Raw genomic sequence first — 23388 nt, 5'->3', positions numbered from 1 at the left:
AATTATTGGAATGGTGACATGACCTTGAGTGAGAGAAGAAGAACCTGGTGTACAATTGGAGGGATTAGCCATGGAGTGGGAACACCTGCAAGTCATGCTCAGGATAGGCAAGAAGGCAGACAGCCAGGCCAAATGCCAGTAGCTTGTGTGATGTGATGGTAGGAGGTGAGAAATGCTTTTCTGCTTTGATTCCTCCAACTTTCTCAGGGAGATAAGAAGCAAGGTCATCAGCTTGAGCATGAAGTACGCATGTGTGGTATTAAAGAAGCTGGAGAATGCTTCTAGGTAGGAGTTGTTTGCTAGTTGGGGACTGCCTATATTTTTGTACTTCTGCCATTTATTTTTACTGTGCCACGCTCTCATAAACATACTCTCTTTTCTAGTCAGACCTATCTCTTTTCGACTAGTGCCCTCCAACCTTATGTATTTGCATCCTTTTATTTAAAAGAAACAACATCCTTTGTCTATTTCCCCTGATTCAAGGTACGTAACCTCCACGAAGCCCTCATTAACCACTCCATCTCACACTGTCATTTCTCTTCAGTGCACTCTGCTTTAACTGACAGGGATGTGGCTTTGCTTTCTATTTGTTTCCTGTTATTCTTGGTCTCTGAACTTGATCGTAAAATCACCTATGGCAAGAATAATTTCCTTTTCGTCATCCTCCCATGGTGATGTGTACAGACTTGTAACAATTGCTCATTTAAGAGTTATTATTTTCAGTTCCTAGTCAGAACCTGCCATGTTGGCAGGAGTTTAGTATGATATTTGTTTTTTAGCTATATAATCCAAAAGAAATTGTGGTGGCCACTTGAAAGGAAAAAAATGTCCTTTCCAATGGCAGCTTTTTTTTTATTTAAATAAATTGTAGCTGAATATGAGCCGGATGCATTTGCTTAGCATGTTAAAATTATTGCAGGAAAATATTTTGAGTTTCTTATAACCATGTAAACCAGAGATTCCCAATCCTGGTTGTATTTGTTGTGTACCTGAAGGCATTAGAAATTGCGCATCTGGGAGCCAGACATGGCAAGCGTAAGAGACATTTGATTGAGTATGGGTCCTTTCCTGAGTATGGCTTCCCTTCTTGCTAAGTTCAGTGCAACTAGTCACCAAGTTCTGGTGCTAGGTCTGAAATGACTCTAAATTCTCTGGGCATCTGACGTTTAATCTGTCCCAAACCAAACCTTCATATTCTCCCTAACATGCTGTGCTCTCTTCTCTTCCTACACCTTAAGATGATTCTGGATTCTGTCCCCCATCTGCACACTCAATCCATCCAATTTTTCAGCTCAACCTTCAAAATACATTGTCATTGAGACCTCATCATTTGTCCTGCTATCATACTACTCCATCCCTCTAGATAAATATGAATCATGGATTTCATATATATTTTATATAACAGTTAAAATATGTCTTAAAGCAATCATTAAAACCATGAATTGTGTTGTTTAACTGCTCACAAGCCTCCACTGGTTTTCTATCACACCCAGAGTAAAATCCATAGCCCTCACCATGGCTAACGAGGTCTTCTCCCTCTGACCTCACTGCTGGCCACTTTTCCCCTTTCTCAATGCACTTCAGTTTTCCTTGAAAACACCAAGAGTGCTCTTGTTGCTTTCTCATCCTGGAATAAGCTTCTCCTCATATTTCTGTGGAGCTTACCTTCTCAGTTAACTCAAGTCTTTGCTCACATTATTAACTCCTCAAACGATTGCATGTTATTGTGGTTTGTGTGGGCATATAGTTGGCAGAGGATACTACTAGCATTTATCATTCCTCCAAGATTAGCTAACTATTTGTCATCTCCATTACTATTCAGGTTTCATAAGGCACTTTCAGCTTTCTATCTCTTTGGCTGTCCTTTTGACACACAGGAATGTTATATTACCTGGAAAAAAAAACCCTAAAGATATGAGACATTTTTGCTTTTGCAAAACCGAACTGCCTTTGTGGGATATCTTAAGATCAAACAAATCTCAACATTGCCAGATATTAACCTCTCTAGATATCGGCTATTAAGAACATATAGGAAAATCAGAAAAAGTCTTATTTAGCTTTTTGAATTTATACTTAAATTCAGGTAATAAAACTTCTCTGAGGGGATCCCTGGGTGGCGCAGCGGTTTAGCCCAGGGCGAGATCCTGGAGACCCGGGATTGAATCCCACGTCGGGCTCCCTGCATGGAGCCTGCTTCTCCCTCTGCCTGTGTCTCTGCCTCTCTCTCTCTCTCTCTCTCTCTCTCTGTGTGACAATTATGAATAAATAAATAAAATATAAAAAATAAAATAAAATCTTAAAAATAAATAAATAAATAAAACTTCTCTGATAATAACACCTTTTTGGAACATGTATAGAGTTACCTCCTGTTTTGTTAATGCCAGGTTTATCCACTCTTACTGGGTAATGCTATGAATTTCTGTACAGTACATGTGTAAATACATGCGAATGTTTGTGGTCGTGTGTATATAGCACTAATTCTTTCTGCTTAATATCTCTCATTTGGAGAGATAATATTCCCTATTTTATTTGATACTTTTCTTCCCCTGGGATTTCCCAGTAGTGTCAATTCTGAGCTAGACTGACTTTACATCACACCAGGTATGATCCTTTTAATTAATGTTGTGCTGACTCATTTGGCTGTTAGTATTTGATAGGAGAGGTCTTTATAAGTATGTATTTCAGGAAACCTTATTCCTTCCCTCTGAGACCCTTATCACTGTCCTAGGAATTGTGGGAAGAATACAATCAACTGTCTGGGTCCTCACTCTTCAAGGGTAGTGCTTTATAGATAGTGCTTTGAGAGTGGGTGGGTAGAAAGATCTAGTCACCTCCCGCTCCTTCTAGTGATCAGACAGAAAGGAAAACACAGGGTGCCACTGAGGGAGATAAACTTGATTCCTGTACTCTCAGTTGCTCATAATATTTCAAATGTCCTGGCACCTACTGCCACCATGTGGATATTTACAATTACTGAATTCAAACTTGAGTGCTTCCCTTTTTAAGCCTGGTGAAATACCCAGAATTTTAAGTTTGTTTTAGCATCCTTCAGCCTCAGATTGGCTCCTGCGTCCCCTCCAGCTTCCTTCTATTCTCAGACTCACAGTGAGTTTCTCTCTTCCCTGATGCTGCACTCTGTTAAAGCAGTGCTAGAGTCATGCTGCTGATGCCCTAATGGCTTTTAATTTTTGATACTCTAGTTTGAGACAGAGAGACCCTGAGATGGCCCCCAATGATTTCTGTTACCTGATATTCCTGCCTGTGTATCCCTTTTACCTTGAGTGTGCGTGCGACCCGTGACTAGCTTCTGATCAACAGCATAGGGCAGAAGTGATAGGAATGGTGCTTCCGCAATTATGTTACGTGGTATTGTAACTTCCATATTACTAGCAGACTCTCTAGATTGCCTTCTGCGTTCACATACATGAAGCAAGAAGCCATGTTGGGAGGCCCAGTGAAAAGATTCGGGGGCCACTACTGGCTATCAGCAGGCAAGAAAGGAGGCCCCCGTCCAACAGAACATAGACAGTTGAATCTTGCCAACAACCAGGGGAACTTGGGAACAGATGACTCCTCAGTGGAGCTTTTGGGAAAAATGCTAGCCCAGGCTGACACCTTGATTGTAGCTTCAGAAGAGATCTTTAAGCAGAGGACCAGGTTAAATTGTGCCCAGATTCTATGAGATAATAAATGTGTGTTGTTTTCAGTTACTAAATGTGTGGCCATTTGTTCTGCAGCAATAGCTAACCGATACACAGTTCTTTGGTTATACTTATGTCACTCCCCTCTTTACAGGATTGCAATATAGGTCCTTAGAGACCATTCTTGGAAATAAATATCATTGACACACTACTCTGTGCCAGAATTGTCCATCCCCTCCTACCAAGGCTCTGTTACTGAATCAGTTTGTTATGTCTGATTCCTTTATCATGAGTTTTCTCCCAGGAGATAGCTCAGTTATTTATACAGACAGAGTTCTGTTGAGATTGCATATAAAATTCCCCAAATAAACTTGGACAATTTATTCCCCAAATAAATCCAGCAATGGGCACAGCTTAGCTGAAGGGTGAGATCACATACCTTGTCAGATAATTTATCCACTTCCACATGCATTATACTATTGCAGCTATAGTGATCATGACTGATATTAAACTTTATTCTTAATTTAAAAAAATACTTCATACCAGCGCTTAGTCATGAAACACTTGACTAAGAGTATGAAACACTTGACTAAGAGTGCTAAAAGGTGAGGAGGGGGACATGGAATCACACTTTATCACAACTTGATCCTAGAATACAACCAGGACTTTTTAATAACTACATGAATTTCCAGTTATGTTATGTTGATGGCATGCTTCTAATGACACAGTTCGATAAATGTAAAGGAAGTTAACCAGAGGTTAACCTAACTTAGGTAATTTATTAACCTAACTTAGATAACTTATTAACCAAAGCTGCTCCTAGTGATCAGCAGTTTTGTAAGGGGTTGCCATCAGGATCTGCAGTTTTTAAAACTTAATTTACTCTTTTTGAAAACCAGAACAGCATTTATTCAGCTCTGGTACCGAGGCTTAAATACATTTAAACTCAGAAAGTACTCACAAATTATCTTTTTGTCCTAATTGAAGTAGGCTTGGTTGTTGGGCATGCTCAATTTCAACCATAGGGCAGTGGATTATCAGCAAGCTCTCTTGCTCAGCTGTAGACCAAAACCAAAATATTTGGTTTTTAAAATTAAAAATAGACAAGACCACTTAACTCATGTTTTAACTGAAACACCTTGTTCTTCTTTCTTTCTTTCTTTCTTTCTTTCTTTCTTTCTTTCTTTCTTTCTTTTTTTAAGATTTTATTTATTTATTCATGAGAGACACACACACACAGAGGCAGAGACACAGGCAGAGGGAGAAGCAGGCTCCATGCAGGGAGCCCGACATGGGACTCTATCCCGGGTCTCCAGGATCACGCCCTGGGCCAAAGGTGGCTGCCCTTTTCTGCCCATGTCTTTTTTTTTTTTTTTTTAATGATAGTCACAGAGAGAGAGAGAGAGAGAGGGACAGAGACAGAGACAGAGACACAGGCTGAGGGAGAAGCAGGCTCCATGCACCAGGAGCCCATGTGGGATTCGATCCCAGGTCTCCAGGATCATGCCCTGGGCCAAAGGCAGGCGCTAAACCACTGCGCCACCCAGGGATCCCTCTGCCCATTTCTTGATTGGATTTTTTTGTACTTTGGGTGTTGAGTTTGATAAATTCTTTATAGATTTTGGATACCAGCCCTTTATCTGATAAGACATTTGGAATTATCTTCTTCTCCCATTCTGTCCGTTGTCTTTTGGTTTTGTCGACTGCTTCCTTTGCTGAGCAAAAGCTTTTTATCTTGAGGAAGGCCCAATAGTTCATTTTTGCCTTTGTTTCCTTTGCCTTTGGAGGTGTGTTTAGCAAGAAGTTGCTGCAGCTGAGGTCAAAGAGGTTGTTGCCTGGCTTCTTCTCTAGGATTTTTATGGATTCCTGTCTCACATTTAGGTCTTTCATCCATTTTGAGTTTATTTTTGTGTATGATGTAAGGAAATGGTCCAGTTTTATTCTTCTGTATGTGATTGTCCGATTTTCCCAACACCATTTGTTGAAGAGACTGTTTTTTTTTTCCATTGGGTATTCTTCCTTGCTTTGTTGAAGATTAGTGATTAGTTGACTATAGAGTTGAGGGTCCATTTCTGAGTTCTCTCTATTCTGTTCCATTTATCTGTGTGTCTGTTTTTATGCCAGTACCATATTGTCTTGATGATTACAGCTTTGTAACAGAGCTTGAAGTCCGGAATTATGATTCTACCAGCTTTGGTTTTCTTTTTCAACCTTCTTTTGGCTATTCAGGGTCTTTTCTGGTTCCACACACATTTCAGGATTATTTGTTCCAGCTCTGTGAAAAATGTTGATGGTATTTTGATAGGGATTGCATTGAATGTATAGATTGCTCTGAGTAGCTTAGACATTTTAACAATACTTGTTCTTGGGGATCCCTGAATGGCTCAGCAGTTTAGCACCTGCCTTCGGCCCAGGGCATAATCCTGGAGCCCGGGGATTGAGTCCTGCATCAGGCTCCCTTCATGGAGCCTGCTTCTCCCTCTGCCTGTGTCTCTGCCTCTCCATCTGTGTCTCTCATGAATAAATAAATAAATAAATTATTAATTTAAAAAAAAAACTTGTTCTTCCAACCCACTCAATAGAAAGTTTGGAATTAAAGTATTTTTATTTAATTTTTCCTTCATGTTGTCTTATTTTATTTATTTATTTATTTATTTATTTATTTATTTATTTATTTATTTATATTTATGCATTTATTTGAGAGAAAGAGAGGGCATGAGCAGGAGGGGCAGATGGAGGAGAGAGAATCCCAAGCAGACTCCATGTTGAGTGTGAGGCCCAATATGGGGCTTGATTTCATGATTCTGAGATCAAGACCTGAGCCAAAACCAAGAGTTGGATGCCCAACTGATTATGCCACTTAGGCACCCCTCCTTTATGTTGTCTTATAAAGTTTGATTGCAGCTTGATGTTGACAAAGAGGAAAAATACCCCCCCCCCAAAAAAAATGTAACTTGGCTAAGAGAAAGTGTCTGTATCTATAATTAAACTGATTTTCCAAAACTAAAAATGTGTATAGAGCCTAAAATCTGAGGAGGGGCTATACTATTTGATTGATACTTTATTTCCAACCAACTGTGAGACTTCAGGCAAAAGATATAACTTTCTGAACCTTTATAACTTTCCTGACATTTAAAGTAAATGTGTAATAAGGAGAAAGAAAGATAAGAAAGGAAAATGAGAGGAACACAGAAGGAACATGTGATGGGATAGTCTGGAGGTATGAACCTGCCTGAAACATCTAGAGTATGGCAAAGCATTTTCTTTTCTTTTCTTTTCTTTTCTTTTCTTTTCTTTTCTTTTCTTTTCTTTTCTTTTCTTTTCTTTTTTTCTTTTCTTTTCTTTTCTTTTCTTTTCTTTCTTCTTTTCTTTTCTTTTTTTCTTTTCTCTTCTAACTGCCTAAAAATAGCATTTGTGGGTTTCTTTTTTAAGATTTTATTTATTCATTCATGAGAGACACACAGAGAGAGGCAGAGGGAGAAGCAGGCTCCCTCAGGGAGCCTGATGGTGGGGAACCCAATCCTAGAATCCCAGGATCACAACCTGAGCCAAAGACAGACAGACGCTCAACCACTGAGCCACCCAGGTGTCCAGCCTAAAAATAGCTTTGATAGCGACTTTGCTCTAGGAAGAGAGTTATCACCATAGATAACTGCATTATGGTATGGTAGCCAGGGAGGAATCTGGATCAAAGTCCTCTATGTCCCATTGTTACTGAGTGGTGCAGCAAACATTTGTTTACCAAACATTTATTCTCTTTTATTTTTTTTATGAATTACATTCCTTCTTTTTGAAGTCTCAGAGCCTTTTGCCCTTCTCCTAGTTCAGGATAACATATAGACCTAATTCTGCCTATTTTTAGAATTCCCATGTCTGTGTGGATTTCTTGTATATAAGGAATTAAATTTGATTTTCTCTTGTTAATCTGTCTCATGTCAGCTTGATTCTTAGTCCAGCTAGAAGGACCTTGAAATGGACAGGAAATTCTTGTTCTCCAATAGTTGGTGTAGCTGGTGGCAAGATACTTTAACTTCTCGGGTGTCACTCACAGCAGACACTGCTATAGCTGAGAACTATCTGCCAAACAGTTGGCAGAAGGTAAGATTTCTTATTATATCAGTCTCCTGGAATCTCTAGCTGTGGAATCTAATGGAGAGTGGAAGAGTCCTTTTTCTCTCTTTCTAAATTTAGATTAGCAGGAGAAAATATTTTTGGAATCAGTTCCTTGGGCTTAGTGAATTTGGTTGAATTTGGTAGAGTACCCGGTTTTTTTTTTTTTTTCTTTTTTTTCTTTAGAATAACAAAAAATATTTTACTAAAACATAAGTCTTACAGAAGTTTCCAGACAAGCCATACAAAATGGTCACAAGCTTTTTCTTGAAGGAAGGATTCTACACTTGACAGCAAAGTCACAATGTTATTAGAGAGGGCTGTGATGTTTGTTTAATGTTCCCATTTTGGTTCAAACAATCAAGCTTGTCCATCTGCAACGTCTAAATAAAGTTAGACTTGGCTAGAGAGCATATTCTAAAGAACTGGTTAGTTGCTTTTAACTGATGCAATTAGATCACCATGAAAAGAGGGAAAGGGGCCCATAAAATTAAAATAAAACTACCTCTCCCCATCAAAAAAAAAATAATAATAATAAAGAAAAACACCCACACCCCTGCAGCTAACCCTGACAAGTACCTTCATTCACAGTGCTTTATACTTAAACCATGATGAGGGAAATGAATAAAAGCAGAGAGGGGCCACTGCTTTTAAACGTTTCACAACAATCCAGATGGTACTTCTAGCCTCTGCTCATGCTTTACAACAGTGAATCAGGACAAGACATAGATTTGCTAATATGCATTTAATCACTAAAGGACTGAAGATGTCTGGGCTTTTATTCTGTAATGTTTCTAGGACTGTGTCCATTAAATACAAACAAAAAAGGAAGAAGTCTTAGCAGAACAGGAGAAGTGATGTACACTTGATGATCAGATTGATTTTAAATATTATTCATGGCATATAGCCTGGTCCAGGCTCTAGCTGTTTCTATGGCGTGGGCTTTGTTGGTCTTCCACTGCTCCGCTATATCATTTGCTAATGGATCATCTGGATTGAGAGCACTTAACAAAGCCTGGATCCATAGCAGAACTGTGCGGATCCACTTATCTTTCAAAATATCTAAACATATTCTTCCCCACTTGTCTACATTAGGATAATAAATTTTGGTCATGAAACGTACTTTAGGGGCTGCCATCAGGTATTCTTTTGGAAGGAATAGTTCAAGTTTAAAAGTCCCTCCCTCAAAGGGGGAATCCTGGGGGCCAGCAATGACCACATTCATGTGACCACATTCATAACGGGCATTGCTCTCATCTGGTTCTGCTTTAATGCCAGGAACTGGTTCTGCAAGCAAATACTGGGTTTCCTTGATAATCCTGTGGGGCAGCCCGGCTATCTTGTCAGATCCCAAGTTTGGCCTCTGGTCTCGACACTTGTAGAGTACTCTTTGGTTATTGATTCATTTCCTCCCAGAGATGATCTGTTTTTCTTTGTGTCTTTCATGTCTAATGTCATAAAAAGGACAGAATGGAGGCATAGACCTATAATCCTGCTGTTGGAGCCAGCCCCATAGCCTGGTAAATTCACAGTTCTCATCAGACCAACGTCTGTTTAGACAAACTTTGCTGTGCCTTGTAGATTGTTGCTGAAGGACATCACAGGAGCCAAAGATGCAAAGTTGGTGGGCATGGGTTGAACACTTAAAAGCTGTTAGAACACTTGACACCTTTTTTTTTTTTTAAAGATTTTATTTATTTTTTCATGAGAGACACAGAGAGAGAGGCAGAGACATAGGCAGAGGGAGAAGCAGGCTCCCTGCGAGAAGCCCAATGTGGGACTCAATTCCAGGACCCTGGGATCACACCCTAAGCCAAAGGCAGATGCTGAACCACTAAACCACTCAGGTGCCCCAGAGCACTTGCCACCTTAAGAAAACTCCCATGTTAGGATCAACTGATCATGGAATGAGTTAGTTTGACACTAGGTCACCTGCCAAACTCAAGAAAATTTCCTTGCAAGGAGGAATACTGTAAAACAACACATGACTCCGTGTCATCCCTCTGAGGTGTGAGTTTGGCTCAAGAGACCCAAGATTTAACTAAAGCTGTTAAAGTGCATATATTTTTCCTTTGGTCCTGTTCTGTGTCCTAAGAGCTTAGCTTTGTGACTAGTGAGAATATTCTCTTTGGTCTCTGTCATTTGGCTGGTGCACTTACTGGGGTGCATCTTGGTGGCCAGTTGAATAGATTAGGGATCCGAGTTTCTTTTTCTCTCCAGTTGTGTCAATTCACAGGGGTGTTTGTCATGAGAGATTCCAGCCCACAGGAGTCTTTGTTGTCTCAATCTATGTGGTTTGTTAGTGCTGGAAAGTCCCATTCCAGAAATGCTTGCCCGGTGTCACAGGTTACAGGGTCTGTGACTAGAGGCGTCTCATGATTTCATGGGAGACTGGAGACACAATTTTCACCATGGCATCCTCGCTTGCTGTGCAACAAAGGCTTTTTTTGCTTTCTTATACTAATTTTGGAAGTAAACTTTTGGATCATAGGAGTAAGATAGTCTGAGCCAGGCCTCACCCAGGACTCTGGGATCACCACCTGAGCTAAAGGCATTCACCCAACAGACTGAGCCACCCAGATGCCCCTGATTCCCACTGTAGTTAAAAACTCCCTCATATACAAAAAAGAACGAATATAGTTTACAAAGGAAAACGGTTAATAACTTCATTTTCAGGCTGTAATTCCAGTTATTTGGGGAATTAGAACACCTGTCTTTGCCTTATAAATTTCCACAAAACTAAAAATGCAACTCTAGAAACAAGTCAAAGCCCACCTATTTTACAATCTACAAACCTTGACTATTCCTCTCAAAATGTTTGTGGATGTTATAGAAGATCAAGATATTGGAAAAAAATTGTCCTATACTTTAAAAAAAGATTTTACATTATTCCTCCGTCCCTTGAAATTATAAATCTTATCTTGTCTTTAAAATGTAAATATAGTCTATAATCTGAAACTGAGGGAAAAAACAGGAGGTGGGGGGGGAAGACGCCTTTAAAAAAATACAAATTGCTAAAAGCTCTCTTGCATCCAGACTCTAGTACCTCCAACAGACAGAAATGCTCTAAATGTCCATCTTGGAGAAAACGTAGGTACTTCATCTGTGCTTTATGATGTAAATTTTCTATCCTATTTTAGCTAGGGCCTAAGAGCCATTCTTTGAAGCACAAATTTCAGGGAGAAGTATTTCATTATGGGGGGGGGGGGGGCGGGGAGGAGTCTTTGGAAATTGGAGCTTTAACATCCTCTCCACAAATATTAGTAAAACCAGTATAAGATTTTGTTTGGATCTTGTTTGTGGATTTGTATGTGTGTCCAAACAGGTTGTACATGTGAAATATTTACTCTACATCTGGCATTGCTAAAATTAATTTGTAAAAGAGTTCTTCTTAATTGGTTTGAAGACAAGTACTTGTGAGAATTGGGTATTCTAAAACTCAGAAAGATAGAAACCAACCTAAATGTTTTTCAAGTTCTGGAGGAGGAGATCCAATTTTATATCAAGGGAAAATATTCAGTATTAATGCTAATTTAAGGTTGTTGGTTTAATTAAAAGAGATACGTTTTTAGAGTTATCAGCATTGAATATAAAACTTTTATTCTGCTTATATTACTAAAAGTCAAATAAGTACATGTTATCTTTTGTTGCAAAATTTGTCAGAAAAAAAATAATGATTGACTTTATCTAATGCCTCATGAAGTTTTATGGGCAGTCTACACATAATTGTAAATTAAATAGACATTTAATAAGATAAAAGGGTTTCTAGGCAAACTTTTAAATAGTTTCCAAAATCTTTGGTAACCTGACACTTTAAAGTTTTGCTGACTTAAATGATGAGTAAAGTTATAGTCCTTAAATATCTAGATCATTTTCAAATATGATAGAGCAATGAAACATTAGGTACTGAATACAGGTTTATCTACTTCTATTACAGAGAAACTAAAGCTGAATTAGTTTCTCTTAGTAAACATGTCTTATGCTTTATGAAAAGATCATACTACGAAAAAGCACATTCCTAGAAATTATTAAATATATTCATAAATTTGCCAATCCAAAGATTTCTGGTGTGGGAATTCATGATTGGTTATGTAGGGGCCATCCCCAAGGGCAGGCCACTCCAAGATGGGTCATATTGGCATGAAAGTTAATTTGACTTAAAAGCAATCAAAACCCAGGGACCTGGGTGGCTCGGCAGTTGGGTGGCTGCCTTCTGCTCAGGTCATGATCCCAGGATTCAGGATGGAGTCCCGCATCTGGCTCCTGCGAAGATCCTGCATCTCCCTCTGCTTATGTCTCTGCCTTTTTCTGTGTCTCTCATGAATAAATAAATCTTAAAAAAAAAAAAGGCAATAAAACCCCAGAAGATTCAGTTAAAGCTCTCTTGGTCCCCCTCAATTGCCTGCTTCTATCAGGAAGAGAGGTATTAACTGAGATTCCTCTTTACCTATGAAACTTACCTGCGTAACAGGGCAACCTTTGTTTTGTTTACATCTCTTCCCATCATCCTGGCAATGGTCCTTATCCCCTCTGCATCCTCAGACCCCTAGCCCTCTCCTTAGTTCACATAAACTTCATATTGCTTCCCTCTTTGGACTTTTATGTCTGTTGTGGATTCTCTGTACATACAAAATTTAATTTAATTTTCTCCTGTTAATCTGTCTCATGTCAATTTGATTCTTAGTCTAGCTAGAAGGACCTTCTTCCTCCCTTCCTTCCCTACATAAAAACCCCTTGGTTTCACCCTATGAGTGGGACACAACTTGTGTTCCTCCCTGTATCTGTGGTCCCTAAATTGCAATTCTTTGACTGAAAATAAACACTTATTTGCCTCATTGTGGCTTTTTATGATGTAGATTTTGAATGTAGGTGAGGTTTGGTGGGGTGATGTTTGGAGATGTCTTTGGTACAAAATGGTGATTTTATTAAAGCACAGGGACAGGACTTGTGGACAGGAAGAGCTGCTGCCCCGGGCCTGTAAGTGGGGGGGGGGGGGGGGACGGGGACTGATTATGTATGTGGGAGTTGGGGGTATGGAACAAGGGAGGTTTTCAAAAGAACTTTCAAATGCTAAAGAGGACCTACAAGATGCCAGAGGGCTTGCCTGTGTCAAGTTCGGTTGTTTTTCTGTCTAGAAAGACATTAGCATTAGGGACAGTTGGGAGCTTCCTTCTGGAAGTTAGGTTTTTTATAAGAATGATTTTTTTCTTGTAAACCACTAAGGCATCTGTAAACTGAGGAGACTCCTATCTTGCAGGACTGGGGTCCCTGTAGATTAACCATTTGTTTTTCCCTTCCATTAGTTTTAGGGCAGTTAGGAGTGCCTGAGGAATGTCATACATATCGGGGCGGGGTGTGGGGGTGTTGTAGAGTGTCAGCTCAGGCTTTGTCTGCAGCTTGCCTTCTGCTTCCTCAACATTTATTTTCAGGCTAATTAGTTGATGCATGAGGTTAAGTATTCCATTTTAGAGCCATTAGAAGAAAACTAGGAGAAGATGGAGTCACAGAAGCTAAGAAAATAATATCAAGGAACTTGGAGTGACCAACAGTATCCAGTGCCACAAGAAAATCAAGTAAGATGAGAGAAAATTATCTTCTGAGGTGGAGAAGGCTTACATTGTGACTGAAGCATGGTGTTGTTACTGAACTTAAATTTGTCTGTGTACTTGATGCCCAGTAAGCCAATGTCTGAGACACTGGTTTTAAAGCAAAGAAAGCCTTGTTATCAGAAAGGCAGCCCAGCAAGAAGGCAGGAGATTATTCCCAAAGCTACCTTTCTGTGTTGAGCCTAGGGATAGCTAATATGTTTGGGGAAGGAAATGAATACATGAGAGGAGGATGAAGTGTTGCTTGAAATCTTTCAGGGAGGGTGCCTTGAAACAGTTTGGAGGTAATCTTTCCTCCAGACAATGAGGTGACTTTGGGACCAGGTATGATCAGGTGTGTCAGATAATTTCAAGACAAATGTTACTGCTTGATCTCCATTAGGTTTCTACAACAGTGGGTAAGCAGGGAGTTGGAGGGGAAAGGCAAAGTTAATGATTAATAAGATGTGCATTAAACTGATTAAGTAGGGAACAAAACAGAACGTGGAGTGAAGTTAATAATGCAACTAATACAACTATAGTTGTGCTTATACTTTGAAAACAGGTCCAGGAACCAAGCATCTTGCCTCACCTCCTGCTCACATTCTTCAACTTGCTCTAGTGGCTCTTCTTGAAATTTCTACATGTTTACTTTGTGCCTTCAGATACTTAAAGTTCACCTGCAGCTGGATATTTCGATCTGTTGACTAACTTTGCAGTATTTGTAAGGATGACTGGGCTGATTCTCCAACAGGTCACCCATTCTAAAGCAAAGCTGGTCTGCTGATAAGCCCAATCCTCTCACTCAGAGGTATGAGATAATAGAAAATATGCACAGATCTTCCTTGACTTACTGTTACTGACCTATCATAGCTACTAACTCAGGAAACAAATAGGGAAGCCCTGGCATGCTGCACTCAGTCCCCCTGGGAATCGCCAGGGGGCTGGATAAATAAAAACCATAGTTCCTGGTTGGGTGTGCTAACACTGTAGCTGAAAAAATTTGAATGAACTAACTGGTCACAAAAGAAGCCCATCACTCAAGAGATTGGTTTTGGAAAAGAGAAAGGGAAAAATTTTATCAGGTGCTGGCAGCTGGTGGAGGTGGTAGTAGGCTCAAGCCTTAACAACGGACTTCTTTGCCTGCAAAGTGGACACCATGAGTTTTATAGGGAGAGGCTCAGGAGACACATGCTAAAGAGCAGGCAGGGAGCCAGCCTGTGATCATAGGTGGGGGCTGAGATTTGTTCAGTATGTGATCATGGGCAGGGAAGGGGTTGTGGTGTTCTAGGCATTCTGTTGCTATCAGGGTTTTTCTGGCCTGGTGATTGGAATGTTCCAGTCATTGCAAAACATCCTCAGTAATGCCTCAAGAAAAGTGCCATAAGAAAGAAAAATAATGAGTTTCAGTTAGAGCATGAATCTTGTCTATTTCTTTCTTTTTTTTTTTTAAGGTAACCCTTTTGGTTTATCTTTTTTTTAAGATTTTATTTATTCACGAGACATACACAGAGAGAGAGAGAGAGAGAGAGAGAGAGAGAGAGGCAGAGACACAGGCAGAGGGAGAAGCAGGCTCCATGCAGGGAGCCCAATGTGGGACTCGATCCCGGGTCTCCAGGATCACATCCTGGGCTGAAGGCGGTGCTAAACCACTGAGCCACCAGGGATCAGTGGCTGCCGGAATCTTGTCTATTTCTGATTTTAACTTTTGGGGTCTACAGCTGAGCAAGATGGTTTGCTGACTTTATGAAGGGGTTATGTTCTCATCAACCCATTGTAAGTTTAAAATGCATTTAATACTCCAAACTTGCCAAACATCATAGCTTAGCCTACTCTACTTTAAATGTGCTCAGAACACTTACATTAGTCTACAGTTGGGCAAAATCATCTCATACAAAGCCTATTATATAATAAAGTGGCGAATATGTAATTTATTGAATACTGTACTGAAAGTGAAAAACAGAATGGCTGTATGGTTACAGAATGGCCTAAGTATATGGTTAATCACCCTCATGATTGCATGGCTGACTGGAAGCTGTGGCTGGGAATTGCTGCTCAGCATTTCAAGAGTATCATAGTGCATATTGCTAGTCTGGGAAAAGATCAAAATTAGAATTTGAAATACAGTTTCTACTGAGTGCATATTGCTTTTGCACCAATGTAAAGTTGAAAAGTTTTAAAAAGGCAAGCAATTGTTAATTCAGGGACTTGTCTATATATTGGTCTCTGCTATATTAATTATATATTAATATATATAACATATATTATATATAATTATACTTATATATTAATTAATTATTAATTGTTCCTGGCACAGAGCTCCTAACACTCTTGGAATTTCCTAAATGTTAAGAGCACTTAAGACATCTTTGTTCCATTGAGCTTTTTTTATTTTTTTTTATTTATTTATGATAGTCACACAGAGAGAGAGAGAGGCAGAGACATAGGCAGAGGGAGAAGCAGGCTCCATGCACCGGGAGCCTGACGTGGGATTCGATCCCGGGTCTCCAGGATCGCGCCCTGGGCCAAAGGCAGGCGCCAAACCGCTGCGCCACCCAGAGATCCCTGTTCCATTGAGCTCTTAAATCCCTTGGTATTTCCTGGGTGTCTTTTGATGGGAGTATCTTTTGTTCTAAGAGGTGACTCTTGGTGGGCTCCTGGCTGTTGGTGTGTCACTAGAAAGACTAAGGTATGATTAGAAGCTTGGAACTTTTTTTTAAAGATTTATTTATATATTTATTTGAGAGAGAGGAAGCATGAACACAGAGGAGGGAGAAGCAGAGGCCTCCTGTTGAGCAGGGAGTCTGATGTGGGGCTGGATCCCAGACCCTGGGATCGTAACCCAAGACAAAGGCAGATACTTAACTGACTGAGGCACCTAAGTGCCAAGAACCTTGGAACTTTATCTCTACCCCCCATTCTCTGGAGAGGGGCTGGCAATTGACGTAATAATCCAGTATGCCTATGTAGTGAAGCCTCCATAAACATCCCCCAAGTATGGGGTTCAGGGAACTTCTGGTTTGAGGAACACAGGGAGTTTTAGGGAGAGTGGTATGCTGGAAGAGAGTTTGAAAGCTCTGTGCTCCTTCACACATACTTTATCATGTGCATTTCTTCCATCTGGCTGTTTCTGAGTTCTATCCTCTTACAATAAACCAGTAATCTAGTTAGTAAACTGTTTTCTTGAGTTCTGTGAGCCACTTTAGCAAATTAATTGAACTCAAGGAGGATGCCATGGGAACCTCTGATACATATAGCAGAAGAACAGGTCATTACCCAGACTAATGATTGGGATCCGAAGTGGGGGCAGTCCTGTAGGACTAAACCCTTAACCTGTAGGATCTGATGCTATCTCCAGGTAGATAGTGTCAGAATTAAGTTGTAGGATACTCAGCTGGTGTCACAGAGAGTTGTTTGGTGTGGGGATAAACCCCTACACATTTGGTATCAGAGTGTCCTGAATGTGGTAATAGTGTGAGCACTGGGCTGAAGGCAGGCGCCAGACCGCTGAGCCACCCAGGGATCCCCAGTAATCTGTGTTTTAAGGAATTTACCAGGTGATGCTGATGGACATTAAAACCTGAGAACCACTGGTCTAGGGGAAAGATAGGTATAATTCCACCAATAAAGACTCCAAGACAGTAACTCTTGGGTTCTTAAGAATCATCTAGTGCTTGTTTACTTATTTTATTTATTTATTTCAAGATTTATTTATTTATTCATGAGAGACAGAGAGAAAGAGGCAGAGACATTGGCAGAGGGACAAGTATGCTCCCTGGGGGAAGCCTGATAGGAGGCTCTATTCCAGGACTCTAAGATCACGACCTGAGCTAAAGGCTGACACTCAACCACTGAGCCACCCAGGTGCCCCGGTGCTTGTTTAAAAGCAGAATTCTGGGTTCCTCTCCACAGTCTGATCCAGTAGATCTGAGATGGGCCCAGAAATCCATGTTAGTATTTCTGATGTAGGGGTTCACAGATGATTCTGAAAAACCATGCTCATTGGTCAATTCTTAGTCTCCACTATATTTCAGCTCTCAACAGTATCTGACATGATTGACCACACTCACCTTCAGAACCACTCTACATTTAGGGACTTACCACTCTTGGTTTTCTTTTTTTAATAAATATTTTTAAAAATTTATTCATGAGAGACACACAGAGAGAGGCAGAGACTCGGGCAGAGGGAGAGGCAGGTGCCCCACAGGGAGCCTGATATGGGACTCCACCCCAGGACTGGGATCACGCCCTGAGCCAAAGGTAGGTGTTCAACCGCTGAGCCACCCACGTGTCCCTTGGTTTTCTTAGCTTACAGGTCACTCAGTCATAATTTCCTTTACTGAATTTGTCTGTTCTTCCCAACTTCTAAACATTAGTGAGCCCCAAAGCTCACTCTTTAGATGTCTTCTCTTTTTTAATCCTTGCTACACCCTAAATATAAATGACTCAAATTTATATCTCCAGACACATCTGTCAAACAATATCTCCACTTGGATATTTTAATAGCATCTAAAACTTAATATGTCCAACACTTAACTCTTGCTTTCCATCTTTCAAACTGGCTCCTCCATGTTCTACCAATCTACCTATCCAAAAAGATGCTACCACTTCTAATTTCTTTCTGTTTCTCTTAAGTTATCTGTCAATGGATTCATCAAAGTTTCTTTGTCGATTGACTCAAGAGAAATAGTTTTGGTTGTTGCTCCCATTGCTCATGAGAAGGTAAAATTATTAGTAATTCAGGTCAAGAGTATATCCAGTGTTCTGTTTTTAGAGTCTTACTGTTAACCTCTTAAAAGAAAATATCCTATTTTAGGCTAGAGAAGAGTAAACTTGGCCCAATAGTGGCAGCAGAGAACAGTGTGTTAGATATTTAGACCCAAAGAAGGCAGTTGAGAGTGATTGGTTACTAGGCAACTCTCCTAAGCACCAAAGAACTGATATGATCAGAACTCAGCTCTGCAGTTGGCTGATGGAAGGTTAGCGACTGGAGGAGAGTATTGAATGAGTGTAGATGTGGCTGTGGGAGTTGGGGAGCCACTGGACAGGCATGGCAGCTGTTACAGAGAGACAGCTGCTCTGGTGTACTCTGTAGGTATTAGCCAGGTTCTCCAGAGAATCTGTGAACTACTGAAATTGTTATCTTTGTTGACTCCGGTCAGCCTGTTCAATGGCATGCTTTCTAGACTGAACCTTTAGCTAGCTGTCAGTGAATTAGTTGCCAAAATGAACCAGAAAGATTCACTATTTCCAGGCTACCTGCAATTTTTTCCTCTTCTCTTTCTCTTACACATCCTATTTTGTCCCTTGATAGTCTGCCTCTCTCATGTAAAACATAAACAATGCATAAAATAAATAAATAAATAAAGGTGGCTTAAATACCTGAGTTATTCTTTGGCCATATTTTGTTGTTTTTTTTCTCCCCAATTTTTATCTAATACTAGTTAGTTGACATATAGTATAATATTGGTTTCCGGAATAGAATTTAGTGACCCATCTTACATATAACACCCAGTGCTTTTATGGGGGCACTTGGTGAGTTAATTGGTTAAGCGACCAACTCTTGATCTCAGCTCAGGTCTTGATCTCAGGGTCATGAGTTCAAGCCCTGTATTGGGCTCCACCACTGGGCATGGAGTTTGAAAAAAAAAAGTCTCTTTGGTTTGTTTCTCCATCTCTCCTCATTCCCCCCCCCCCATGTTCATTTGTTTTGTTTCCTAAATTCCACATATGAATGAAATCAAATAGTATTTGTCTTTTTATGACTGACTTAATTGCTTAGCATCATACATTCTAGCTCCATCCATGTCACTACAAATGGCAAGATTTCAATCTTTTTGATGGCTGGGTAATACTCCATTGTATGTATGTACCACATTTTCTTTATCCATTAATCAGTTGATGGACATTTGGGCTCTTTCCATAGTCTGGCTATTGTTGATAATGCTGTTATAAACATTGGGGCATGTACTCCCTTAAATCTGTATTTTTGTGTCCATTGTGTAAATATCTTGAGTGGAATTATTGGATTGTAAGGTAGTTCTGCTTTTAATTTTTTGAAGAACCTCCATACTGTCTTTCAGAGTGACTGCACCGGTTTGCATTCCTACCAACAGTGTAAGAGGGTTCCCCTTTTCTCCACATCCTTGCCATTGTTTGTTGTTTCCTGTTGTTAATTTTAGCTATTCTTACAGGTATCTCATTGTGGTTTTTTTTTTTTTTTTAAGATTTTTATTTATTTATTCATGAGAGACACACAGAGAGAGGCAGAGACACAGGCAGAGGGAGAAGCAGGCTCCATGCAGGGAGCCTGACGTGGGACTCGATGCTGGGTCCCCAGGATCACACCCTGGGCTGCAGGCGGCGCTAAACCACTGCGCCACTGGGGCTGCCCTCGTGGTTTTGATTTGTATTTCCCTGGTAATGAGTGATGAACATCTTTTCAAGTATCTCTTGAAGACATCTGGATGTCTTCTTTGGAAAAATATCTTCTTTTTAAATTTAAAAAAAAATTATTTATGATAGTCACACACACACACAGAGAGAGAGAGAGAGAGAGGCAAAGACACAGGCAGAGGGAGAAGCAGGCTCCATGCACCAGGAGCCCAACTTGGGATTTGATCTCCCGTCTCCAGGATCGCGTCCTGGGCCAAAGGCAGGCGCCAAACCTCTGTGCCACCCAGGGATCCCTTGGAAAAATATCTTGACCACATACTGTTATATGAAAAACATTTCGGAACAATATGCAGAAAATCACATGATTTCTATTACAAAACCAAAGCTATATATTTTTTGTGAATGTAGGAAATGTATGTAAAGTCTTAAAGGGAAACACATTGAATTGAGAGCAATGGTTGCTTTGGGGAAAGCAAATAGAATTTAGTGGTATTATGTAATTTTATCTTTATTGTTTCAGTTTCTACAATCATATGTAGATATAGTATCTATGTAATTCATAATAATTTAAAAAGTCAGAACACAAGAAAAAAATACACTATACATTTTCATCCATTTGGGGGGATCTGGGATACCAAGGGTTGGATGGTTTTCATTTGATTTTATTCCATAGAAAGCCCTATTTGCATATGCTAGGCCGCTCTTGCATAAAAAGTTACAGAAAGCTTCTATGCTCCATTCTTGAATTAATCTGGATCAGTACTTTTAGCCATTCAGTTACTCCTCACTCTTGCTTTTCTTGGTTCTCAAGCTTCCTTATTTAGCTGTATATTTCCTTTTGCATTTTCATACTAGTTGCTTTGATTAATGCCCAGGTTTGGATTTGCTCTCCTTATTTTAATATTGTTTCATTGTAAGAATCTTATATTTGGTATTTGTGTTCAGGTTTTATGCTACTAGAGGCTTCTGAGTAAAAGCTTTTGCTTCTGTATTCCATTTCTAGACAGTATAGGCTAGATGAGCTACTTCATCTGGTGGAGTTGAGGGTGGGAACCATATTCACCACAATTCACTCATGTTTTAGGATTGTTTTTCATTCTCAGGGCACACGATGCTGTTTCATACATTTATTCTGGGGGTCCCTGAGGACTGGGGACTTATGTTATCTATTTTTATGCTTTATGTTTGTTGAATTTAAAATTCTACAACTTTGAAGGTTTACCTAATGAAAAAAAGTATTTGGCAGCCTGAGTGGCTCAGCAGTTTAGCTCCACCTTCAGCCTAGGGCTGATCCTGGAGACCCAGGATTGAGTCCCGCATTGGGTTCCCTGCATGGAGCCTGCTTCTCCCTCTGCCTATGTCTCTGCCTCTCTCTCTCTCTGTGTCTCTCATGAATAAATGAATAAAATCTTAAAAAAAAAAAAAGAAAAGAAAAAGTATTCTTGCAAAAAAAAAAAGTATTCTTTAGCTTTCATTGTAAATGTCACCATGACTCTTTAATGTTTTGTGCTTAAAAGAAACCAATGACTTTCTACTCAGTTGATAAATCTATTACTTCTCATTCTGACAGTGGAGAGCATAATATATTTTCAATAGTAAGACTCTATTATATTTGTATATATTTATAGATCTCTCTTTTTAAAAAAAAATTATTTGAGGGAGAATGTGCTAGCAGGAGGAGGGCCAAAGGGAGAGGGAGAGAGAGAATCCTCCAACCGACACCATGTTGAGCACCGAGTTGGACTCAGAGTTCAGTCCCAGGACTCTGATATCATGACCTGAGCTGAAATCAAGAGTTGGCTGCTTAATCAACTGAGCCACCCAGGTGCCCCTAAACTCCATTACATTTGTATATATTAAAAGCACTCACTTAACACAATAGGACCCAAGCCATCTTGTAAATAAATGGCATTTTAAAAAGTCACATAGCTCAAGAGCTGCTAAAACAAAATTCTGCAGTAAATTATACTATTCCTTCATTGCTAAAACTTGGGAAATTAAAAAAAAAAACTAGGTTATTATTGAATAGAACTAGGTTGTTACTAAATAGATGCTGTATTCTTCCTTTCCTTGATTCTTTTTTAGTTTATTTTCTAATTTGCTTTAATTGACTTAATAATAGATATGCTAGAAACTTGAATGTAGTATAACCCTAATTGATAGAGAAAAGTAGAAGCCACTGATTGCAATTACCAAGAGTTTTAACCTTATATCATATCTCTAGATGATCAACAGAAATTTTATTAATGATTTGGTAAAGCTGAGTCAGACTTTTAATATTTTACTTTGATTAGTGTTGCCATCTCTGGCACATAATTACAGAGTATTAATATTGTCTTGCACTAAATTAAAGTACTGCAAAGGAAAATAGTGTAATTAAGGAGGACAAAGAATGTCTGCCATGCTTTCATTACAATCAATAAACTGGCCTTAAAATGAACTGAAATTCGCCCTTTCATGAAGATGGCATGAAAGGCGAAGAAGGAAGCCCCTGCCCCTCCCAAAGCCGAAGCCAAGGCTTTGAAAGCTAAGAAAGTGGTGCTGAAAGGCGTGCACAGTCACACAAAAAAGATCCCTATGTCACCTACATTCCCACGACCCAAGACCCTGCGTCTCCAAAGGAGCCCAAATATCTTCGAAAGAGCGCCCCCAGGAGAAACAAGCTTGATCACTATGCCATCATCAAGTTCCCCCTGACTACTGAGTCAGCCATGAAGAAATAGAAGACAACAACACACTTGTGTTCATTGTGGATGTCAAGGCCAATAAGCACCAGATCAAACAGGCTGTGAAGAAGCTCTATGACATTGATGTGGCCAAGGTCAACACCTCGATCAGGCCTGATGGAGAGAAGAAAGCATATGTTCGACTGGCTCCTGACTATGATGCTTTGGATGTTGCCAACAAAATTGGGATCATCTAAATTGAGTCCAGCTGGCTATAAATCTAAATATAAATTTTTTTCACCATAAAAACATAAAATAAAATGAGCTGAAATTCAAATAAAGTTTGAAAGAGGGTAAAACAGAAGATGGGGCTTTCTAGTATCTTGTCTTTTAACCACTTAGATTAAAGTAAAATCTTATATTTAACATTTATTTTTTGAATTCCTAAAAAGAGGAATTGAAAGTAATGATATAGTCTCTACCCCAGAGATTGCTTATAGTTAGTATGAATTTTCATCCATTGATACTGACTACTTGGTATAGTGTATTGAGAAGGATCTGAGGCCATGTCCAGTTTTAGTAGTAAAGAATATCAAAAACAGTTGATGACTGCTTGAGTATGGGGATAGGATCTTATGTAATGTATATTATCTCACTCTAATATAGGATGTGAAAGGAAGTGTCATGAGCAAGTTTTCAAGATCATTTGGGTGCCAGTGTGATGAGATATTACCTCATGAAAACATCCCAACAGCCCTACCTCCATATCCTTATCTTCTTTTTATTTATGTTATTAAAATTTTTTTGTTATTAATTTTTTTTAATTTAAAATTTTTATTAAATTTTTTTAACTTATTAGGTTTTTTTAAAAATTTAAATTCAATTAATTAACATGTAGTGTATTATTAGTTTCAGAGGTAGAGTTCAATCATTCATCAGTCTTATATAATACCCAGTGCTCATTACATCATGTGCCCTCCTTAATGCCTG

General features: G+C 39.5%; 1 protein-coding gene across 1 annotated transcript; it reads right to left on the bottom strand.

Annotated features, from left to right (window-relative positions):
• Positions 1–8634: 8634 nt before the first annotated feature.
• Positions 8635–12258, bottom strand: LOC140639162 (ubiquitin-conjugating enzyme E2 N-like). Its single transcript, XM_072837668.1, has 2 exons — positions 12212–12258; positions 8635–9139 (listed from the first exon to the last, which is right to left on the bottom strand). The coding sequence occupies exons 1-2, from the start codon at positions 12256–12258 to the stop codon at positions 8635–8637; spliced, it is 552 nt and encodes a 183-aa protein (XP_072693769.1).
• Between the last annotated feature and the right edge of the window lie 11130 nt (positions 12259–23388).

Source organism: Canis lupus, chromosome 8 (genome assembly GCF_048164855.1).
Source record: "Canis lupus baileyi chromosome 8, mCanLup2.hap1, whole genome shotgun sequence".
NCBI classification, from domain to species: Eukaryota; Metazoa; Chordata; class Mammalia; order Carnivora; family Canidae; genus Canis; species Canis lupus.
This window is presented reverse-complemented; position numbering and strand designations above follow the sequence as displayed.

Coding starts and splice junctions, on each gene's coding strand:
- LOC140639162 (XM_072837668.1), bottom strand. CDS start 12,258: ATGATGGGAAGAGATGTAAACAAAACAAAGGTTGCCCTGTTACGCAG. Junction 9,140..12,211: donor AAGGTTGCCCTGTTACGCAG/GTAAGTTTCATA, acceptor CAATAACCAAAG/AGTACTCTACAAGTGTCGAG.